This window comes from Myripristis murdjan, chromosome 1 (genome assembly GCF_902150065.1).
Source record: "Myripristis murdjan chromosome 1, fMyrMur1.1, whole genome shotgun sequence".
In the NCBI taxonomy this organism is placed as follows: domain Eukaryota; kingdom Metazoa; phylum Chordata; class Actinopteri; order Holocentriformes; family Holocentridae; genus Myripristis; species Myripristis murdjan.
The window spans coordinates 26,469,102-26,478,682 of record NC_043980.1 but is presented as its reverse complement, the minus strand read 5'-3'; the positions used below and the strand labels follow the sequence as shown (position 1 = coordinate 26,478,682).

Below are 9,581 nucleotides of genomic sequence, written 5' to 3'. Positions count from 1 at the left end.
CAGAATTCCAAATTAGATTTATAGTAGATTTGGCACTGATTCTTGCTTTTGAACTCACTCACCTTAAGGCTTGGAGTTAGACCAGAGGTCTCTGGGTAGACATTGAAGATTTCTGGGTTTCAAACACAGATGTTTGTTAGGTCATACATTTCTTGGTAGCAGGTGAAGGATACTGGGTTGTGGTCAAAGATTTCTTGGTAGTAGTGATGTATGTAGTGACCCCTGACCTGCAGGTGCCATGGGTAAACCACAGGTTTGGGTAGTTATGGGTCAGCAAAAGAAATTTATGGGTTCATGTGGGTTGAAGCAGCTTCATGTGGATGTGAGTTTTTTTTATGATTATTATTATTATTAAAATCACCATCATGTTGGGCTGTAGCGGTTGAGTGAATTACTAATGCAGGTGGATTTGGGTGAACTCAAAGCTGACCCATGCATCACTAGTTGATAGGGCAGGAGATGTGAGAGTTAAGGTTAGAGAGTCTGAGAATAGTGGCAGTGTAGTGTAGTGATGAGTCTGTGGTGCTAAGGAGTCAGCATGGACTGAATGAGCTGGTCAAGGACATTGTGCTACTGTAAAACTAACTGGGCATGACAAGAAGACCAAAGCTCAAGTTTAACTGACTGGTTTTACCTGCTTGATATTTGCAATTGTGTGCATATGCATATGTGCAGTGCCTGTGTATGGATAAAGAGAGGAGACCAGTAACATTCATCTATTTGTGTCTTTACAGGGGGCTTCATGGGGACCAGATTTGGGAGGTGTAGACGTGTTTTGGCCAGGTGGATCTGTCCCCACAGACATACTGCCCCTGCACACAGTGCCTACTCAATCTCAACCAAGCATATCTAAACCAAGGAGTCTTTTGAAGGTCAGACTACTATGTTAACACTGTAATCAGGTCATTGTGTATCTTTCTGGTTGTCTTCCATGCTGTTTACATGTAACATCTGTGTGTTTTTGTGTCTTAAGGTTCACTGCACTGCATCCTGGGGAGAGGGCATGGTGCCCCCCTAGCTACCTGTCAGAATGCCAGGCAAGAAAGACGCCAAGAAAGACACCAAGAAAGACACAAAGAAAGGCGGAAAACCTGAACCAGAGAAAAAGAAGGAAGAAGAGAAGAAAGGGAAAGATGACAAAAAGGCAGGAAAAGATGATAAGAAAGGCAACAAGGATGATAAGAAAGGAGGGAAGAAAGGGAAGGAAGAGCCCCCCAAGGGCAAAGGGAAAGATGATGGGAAAAAGGGAAAAGATAAAGGGAAGGGAAGGAAAGTAGAGTCAGAGGAGGAAGAGGATGAGCTGTTGAGTGATGAGTTAGAAGAGGAAGAGCTGAGTGAAGAAGAGGAGGACGAAGATGAGGAAGATGAGGATTACAGGAAAGGGAAGGGGCGAGGGGGCAAGGGGGCTAAAGGAAAGAAAGGAGGAAAGTCTAGACGTGGGGATTATTCTGATGAGGATGAAGAGGAAGATGAAGAGGAAGAAGAAGAGGATGAAGATGAGGATGAAGAAGATTATGGGAAATCCAAGAAGAAATCCAAAGACCATCATAAAGGAGGGAAGTCTGAAGGGAAGAAGAAAGGGAAGAAGAGAGAGGAGAGTACTGCACCAATCAAGGATATCCCAAGGAAAGGCCTGAAGAACATGTCCAGGATGTTTATGAAATTCTCTGGCTTCAAGAGGCGCCGGAACAGCAGGAAGAAGCTGAAAAGTACGTCACGTTTATTCCTGGGGTTGGGAAAGAGGAAGACCCGCCTGGCCAAGAAAAAACGCCGCAAGTCTATGCTGAAGAACACTTCTCGATTCATGATGAGGTTTAAGGCAAGTAAAAAGAGGAAAAAGGAAAAGGAGGCCAAGGAGAAAGCAGCAGCAAATGGTGGGAAGAAACCAACATATATGATACTCCGTTTGGGAGGGGGGTCACAGAAGGGGGGCTTTTTTAAAGGTTTGTTTGGGAGGAAAGGAAGTACTGGCCCAGCAGAAGATTTCAAGAACAGCAGTATGTTGCTGGGTAAGGTTGCAGGAGCAACCAATTGGCTGACTAAACGCTTTCTGTCCAATAAAATGCGAACAAATGCAGGACATCAAGGCTGGGGGAGACGTAGAGCAAGCCGACAAGCCAGCCATCTCCATGGTTACCATAATGGTGCTTATGAGCATGGGGAGGAGGCATATGCATATGACCATCACCATTCATTCCACCAGAAAAGCCTTGGAGGCTATGATGCTGGTTATCCTGGCTATGATGACGAGGCAGCTGCATATGCAGATCAGTTTGGTTACTATGACAATGGAGCAGGGGGGGCAGACTATCAGGACCTAGGTTACTATGAGGAAGAGGGACTCTATGACCCCAATTCTGGATATTATGACAGTGGTCTTTATGACGATGGGACAGGGCAATATTATGACCCCTATTTCCCTGATCAAGGCTATAACAATCAGGAAGTTGATTACTATGGTTACCAGCAACAACAGGCAATGGCAATGTATGATGAGGGTCTGGACTATTATGCAGCAATGGGGAAGGACTATAATGTCTATGGAGATGAGATGGCTGGGTACCTAGACCCCCAGGCTCAGGGTTATTTTGATGATGGTCAAGGGGGTTATTTCAGTGATGGACAAATGGGTTACTATGACGGTGGGCAAGCTGGTTATGATAACCCCTATGCAGCAACAATGGATATGCAAGGAATGCAGGGATTTACACCAGACTATCAACTCAGCTACAGTGAGGCTGGCATGCCCTACCAAGACTACAGCTCCCAGCAGGCCATGGGACACCTACCTGCAATGCAGCAGGTCTATGGCTTAGGGGGGCAAGGGATGGAACAAGTACAGGGCCTGTATGGGGCGCAATATCCAGACCAGTTGGATCAATATGGGAATGATATTGGTGGGTTTCAAGGAGGAGAGATGACATTCAAAGTGCCCAGGCCACAAGTGCGTCTGTTTGGGAAAGAACGTCTAGATGTGCCCATGCCCCCACCACCCACCTTGCCACCTGATCCAGAATTTGAAAACATGTCAGAAATCCAGTATGAGGACCAGTCACTTTTTGCACCAGATCAACAGCCTGACATGATGGCACTCCAAGAACAAATGATGTTTCCACAGCAACAAACTATGATGTCTCCTCAAGGACAAATCATGATGTCCCCACAACAACAAACTATGATGTCTCCTCAAGGACAAACCATGATGTCCCCACAACAACAAATGATGATGTCCCCTCAAGAACAAATGATGTCACAACAACAAATCATGTCTCCTGAAGAGCAAATGATGATGACATCACAGATGATGCCACCACAGCAACAGGTGATGTTACCACAAGAACAGATGATGATGTCTTCTCAAATGATGCCATCACAGATGATGCCACCACAACAGATTGTGTCTCCGCAGCAACAAATGATGTCCCCACAAATGATGTCACCCCAGCAACAGATGATGCCACAACAAGCAATGTCACTACAGCAACAACCAGTGATGCTGCCACAACAGCAGATGATGTCTCCACAAATGATGTCACCACAGGTTATTCTAGCTCTGTTCATTCTTGATCGTTGTTCGTTCTTCAGCGCTATACTTTAGGTTTACTGATATTGGTACTCTAACCAAAAATCTAGATAATTAAATTACGCAAACACTTAACCTTTCCATGTATGCACACTTCAAAAAAGGAAAAAGTAAAGAAAAAAGTAAAGTATTATTTCCTTTTGGAGTATGCTTTAGGACTATATTTTCCCAACAGAATCTTGTTTACTTTTATTGGGAATATTTTTGAGTAAGAGAACCGCATACTGAAAAACACAAAACAGTAGGCAGAACATATATATATGAACATAATGAACATATATATATGAACACACACACACACACACACACACACACACACACACATATATATATATATATATATATACATATATATATATGTTTGTATTCTAATCTTGGAAGGTTGTAAGAGCATTTCATTATTGAACAGTGGTTAGCAGCTGCATTGATATACAGAGCTGTCACCAATTTACTGTCTTTGCCTCCATTTTTATTTTCATTCTCCATGACATTGTTTTTGGTTTTGTTTTGCCAGCATCAGATGATGTCAGACCAGATGATGATTTCACAGCAGCAGGGTTATGGACCCCCAACAATCCCAACCCCAACTGCCATGCTTATCAAGCAGGCACAAATGTCGCCCCTTCCTTCCCGTATCTTGCCCTCTCCTACTCCATCTCGTCGTTCTGTCATGATTCCTTCACCCCAGATGCAACATCACTCTCCTGTTGCTTCCCCAAGAGCCTCCCCTATTTTCCCGCAGAGACGAAGCCCCTCCCCACAGCCCTCCATGCGTGGTGCGTTTCATAGCAATGTCCAAAGGCCTCCCTCCGTTATGTCAAGACGGTTCTCACCACCTCCCTCTCCTATGGCTTTGGGCCGTTCCCCCCGAAGAATCCAACCTCATAGACCCCCCTCTCCTTTGGCTCGGTCTCCCTCACCTCCCCACTCTCCCCGTGCATCCATGATCCGTCGCAGTCCTCCAGCCTCACCAAGAGCCTCCATGAGGCGACGCTCTCCACCCTCCCCTCGTGCCTCAATCAGGAGGCGAAGCCCCCCGCCACCTTCACCTTCATCTGCCCCTGCCCGCAGCCCATTCGGAGGAAGGAGGCTTGGGTCACCCTCCCGTCCCCTCTCCCCGCATCTTACATCCCCGCCTCCTCTCTCCCCACAGCTTAGCCGAAGACCTTCTCCTTCACCATCCCCTTCCCATCGCAGTTTTTCTCCTGCAGGGCCCCGGCCTGCCCCGCCATCTCCTACCCTTTCCCGTCGCTCCACTCGTCTGCTTAGGGACCCCACCCCATTGGTCAGACCCAGGATGGGTGGCAATGTTCCCTTAGGTACTGTTCGGCCCTCCCCTATGGGTCTCCGGGGTAGACCAGTGCCCCCACCCACCCAGAATGTGCTTCCATTCCGTCCCTCTTCTATACGGAGCAATAGGTCCTCTGTTCTCACAGTGGACTCCCTCCACTCTTCCCCTTTTCACTCCCCTCACATGGCTCACCGTGTTCCCCTTGGGAGGCGGGAATCTGGCCGGCTACCTCCTCGCCCCGTGGCTCGAGGGCGCCCCCTCATGGCCCGGCAGTCCATCAGAAGAATGCCTCCCCCATCTCCACAACCATCTCTTAAACACATGTCACGCCCTGTATCCCCCCGCCTCTCTCCAGGATTTTCTCGGCAACCCTCCCCCTTCCTTCCCCCCCAAGCTGTTCCTCAACCCATCCATGCACCACAGCCTTATGTGTTTGACCCCTATAGTCACCAGGTGGCAGGTATGGGTGACATGGTTACAGGATATGAGGGGCACCTTCCTCCCTCCTCCCCCATGCTTTCACGTGCATTGCAGAACCAGGCAATTCATGATGCTTCCTATGTCTCACCTTTACAAAGGCCAATGTCACCTTATGAACAGCCTGTTGCTCCCTCTTCTCCCATGCTCTCTGGAGCTCTGCAGAATCAGGCAATACGAGATGCCTCCTATGCATCACCTTTACAAAGGCCAATGTCACCTTATGGACAGCCTGTTGCTCCCTCTTCTCCCATGCTCTCTGGAGCACTGCAGAATCAGGCAATACGAGATGCCTCCTATGCTTCACCTTTACAAAGGCCAATGTCACCTTATGAACAGCCTCTGCCTCCCTCTTCTCCCATGCTCTCTGGAGCTCTGCAGAATCAGGCACTACGAGATGCCTCCTATGCTTCACCTTTACAAAGGCCAATGTCACCTTATGGACAGCCTGTTGCTCCCTCTTCTCCCATGCTCTCTGGAGCTCTGCAGAATCAGGCACTACGAGATGCCTCCTATGCTTCACCTTTACAAAGGCCAATGTCACCTTATGAACAGCCTCTGCCTCCTTCCTCCCCCATGCTGTCTGGAGCTTTGCAAAACCAAGCAGTAAGGGGAGCATCCTATGTGTCTCCACTTCAAAGGCCTCAGTCTCCTTATGGCCCATCAGTACCTTCATCTCCAGTGCTCACTGGAGCCATGAAACATGGTCATGCACTCAGAGGTGTGGCTTCCTATCAGACTCCAGCCCTGCATTCACCATATGGCCCAACTGTAGTGACTCCGTATGACTATATATCTGAGCCTGCCCCAGCGCCAATGCTCCATGATGCCCTACAGAACCGGTCTGACTTGCAGAGTGTCTCGTCATTAAGAACCCCAATGATGCATCGCCGGAACCCTTATGCACCCACTGGGCCTCAGCTCCAACACGCACTGCACCAGAACCCCAACCTCCGGCAAGCATCTTACCAGACACCTATGCAACTCAGACACTCGCCCTATGGGCCCTCAACACCCTCTTCACCAATGCTAGGCAGTGCCCTACAAAACCGCCAGATGATGCAGGCCTCATACCGACTTCCAGATGGAAGTGTTGTGTCTCCATATGCAACTACACCTTCCTCCCCATTGCTTGGCAGTGCCCTACAAAACCCACAAGTCCGTGGAGCTTCGTACACCTTGCCTGATGGATCAATTATCAGGGTAGGTAGAAGAGGAGCCACACAATAATCACCACATAATCTGAGGTGCATGTTTATTTACTACTACTACTAATAAGCATTGTATGCATGGTGGATGGCAGCTTTCCAAAAAACAGATTACAAAACTCTTTACAAGGATAGAAAGTCATACATTGAAAGATATTACATAATCATTCATCTTGTTGTATTATAGCGTTGTATTAGAGTTAAATTTCCCCTCAAGGTGCAATAAAGAACTGGACTGATCTTTAAAAAGATAAAAAGATATACAAGAGATTACATAAACAATCACCTGTGAAAAATTAGTCAATAATTAGCAGAAGGAATTAAGAATCTAAGAATTATAAGGGTCTGTTTTTGACATAAAAATTAGTTTTTAAAAGTGATTTGAAAGACTGAGTTGATTAAGTTAGCCTCCTGGGACAGGTTGTTCCAGGGCCGGACTGGGAGATTATTTCAGGCCAGGAGGTAGTCATCCAACCAGGCCGGGGGTGGGGGGGGGGGGGGGTGGGGGGGGGGGGGTGTTCCTTGGAGTGGAGTTGGAAGCCTACACATACAGGATAGCAAACATAGAATTATTGTGTTTTGCATTCACTATAAGAATAATGGAATGATTATATCCCATTTGTTGCACAAAAAAATTAATCTCAAAGGCAGTAAAAAAAATATGGCTTGTAAATCAGTGATTTTAAAACCTCAATCCTTATTTAATTTCAAAACTTTTGAATTTCAAGTCCAGGTCTTACATTTCTACACTGTACGTGTAAAATCTAATCCTCAGTGTTAATTCAACTCTAACTGAGAGTGTACATGGCCTAAAGAACCTCCTACTGAGAAGAACCAGTGTGTTTTAGAAAACTCACTTGCTGAAGCATCACTTTTTTTTGACGGTGCGACAGCGAGGGGGGGGCTGAATAACAAGGGCAACTTGAGGCACTTGGCAGCGTCTTCCTGGAGTGCCTTTCTTTTTTTCTCTCTCTCCCTTTCTGCCCCACCTTTCCTCTTTTTTTCCCCGGATTTGGATTGGGGTCCATGGAAAAATTTATTTATCAACTGCAATGTAATCACTAAACCTTTCCTTCCGCCTCCTCCGCTCTCCTCCACAGTCCAACACACTCGCGCGAGTCGCCACACCCCCTCCGATGTTTACAGCGTGCTCGGACTGTTGGGGCGGGTGTTAATCAAAACAAACCAATCACGTCTTGATCTTGTCACAGGCTGCTGGCCTCTGATTGGCCTGGCCTGGCCTGTCCCTCTGTAAGGGACAGGCCAACCGAAGAGCGGACCGGCATGACAGCTGATTGGCCGGGCCGGCGACCTGTCCAAAAAAAAAAAAAAAAAAAAAAAAAAAAAGACAGGCAGGCCAGCAGGCCAGTGACAGGCCGGCGCTTCGGGAATTCTCCCGGTTCTCCCGATGTACAGTCCGGGCCTGGGTTGTTCTATAGTATAGGGGTCCTAACAGAGGATGTTGATTCTTGAATCTATGTAACAGACAGGAAGGCTGTGTATAAGGATCTCAGTATGTGGTGTAGATCACAGGGAGTTAAAAGGACTACAACAGGGGCTAAACCGCGTTGTGTCTTAAAGGTAATGAATAAGATCTTAAAACTGATCCCAAAGCTAACAGGCAGTCAGTGCTGACAGGCTTAAATAGGGGCAATATGGTCTTGTAGAGAGCAGAGAGTTCTTATAGCAGGCTGCAGGTAGGAGTAAAGTGAATTACAATGATCTGAAAAAATAAATGAGGGAATAATGTCTTCCAAATCGGGTGTGGGTGAGAGTAATTTTATTTTCTAAGTAATTTTCAGCTGCAGAAAACAGCAGAACCACTTTAACCTGCTCGTCAGAGATTAATTTGGAACTAGAGAACATATCTACATTTTATTAACCTCTTTCCCTTACATTTCCCCTTAAGTAGCTTCAAAGTTAGATTTTTTTTTTTTCCCAGGCACATATAGTATTTATTCTGTATCCGCTGGTTGCAGCACCTCACTGAAGCTACATGACACTGGTACTGAGTGAAATATTCCCAAAATGATAAGCCCAAGACGTGGCTGCACCATTTGGCCTATGTCAAATAGAAAACATGTATTGTTTATCATCTTATACACATTTCCCTGTAATTCAGCAGGACATATTAGGTATCTTTGGGAAGGCTGGGATCTCCACTAGATTTTAAAATAAAGTTCTGTGGGTTGGAACAAAGCTCAGCCATGCAACAATGGTGAATACACTAATGGCACTGGGAGGGTTGAAGAGGTTTAAAAGTAAAAATTTTAGAGTTGTGGTTAACCAAAAAGAATTGTATAAACGCACACACACACATTTGAATTCAGGAAGGTTATATAAAGCAGTTTCTTTTAAGAAATGCAGAAAAAAAAATGTAATCATAAGTAAATACCTTAAGGCACAGAACAGAAACATTTTCTCCATAATTTGACAACATCAGGGGCATTCTAATTGAGCAGAAGCCATTTTAACATGAAAAAGCAGGTAAACACAGGTGTTACTAATGATATTAATTAAGGCTCTGTTCCATTTAGGTGTAACAGAGCCAGGAACCTGCCATTGTTCATGCTTGCACCTGGGAAAGACACTGCTACATTTAAATAGAACTGCACCTTAATTAATGTCATCAGTAATACCTGTGTTTACCTGCTATTTCATGTTAAAATGGCTATTGTGAAAAACGTCTGTTGTTATTTCTGCAATATAAAAGCCTGACATAACATTAAGACATCTGGTTAATCTTGTGAATACTTATAGATACTGTACCTTCGTTGAAGCAATGTACAAAATGCTTTTGCATCAGAGTAAACACATTGTCCATTCTCTGACTCTCCTTTCGGACCAACACAGGATCCACGTCAGCCCATGTCTCCTAACCTTTCCCGAGCTCTTCAGAACCAGGATCTCAAGAACGCCACCTACACTCTCCCTGACGGCACCATCGTAGACCCAAAGCAGCAAGTAACCCATGACATTTGATCCTTTCCCTTAATTACCAGGCAATTTTAAATTGATCCTG

The 9,581-nt window shown here is 45.9% G+C and overlaps 1 protein-coding gene across 1 annotated transcript in view; it reads left to right on the top strand.

Annotated features, from left to right (window-relative positions):
* Positions 1-1,030: 1,030 nt before the first annotated feature.
* Positions 1,031-9,581, top strand: part of myo15ab (myosin XVAb) — a 46,858-nt gene continuing 38,307 nt past the window's right edge. Inside the window, exons 1-4 of the mRNA XM_030056065.1 lie at positions 1,031-3,541; positions 4,098-5,305; positions 5,777-6,554; positions 9,413-9,523. Of these exons, the coding sequence (XP_029911925.1) occupies positions 1,031-3,541; positions 4,098-5,305; positions 5,777-6,554; positions 9,413-9,523 (4,608 nt within the window). The remainder of the gene's footprint in view (positions 3,542-4,097; positions 5,306-5,776; positions 6,555-9,412; positions 9,524-9,581) is intronic.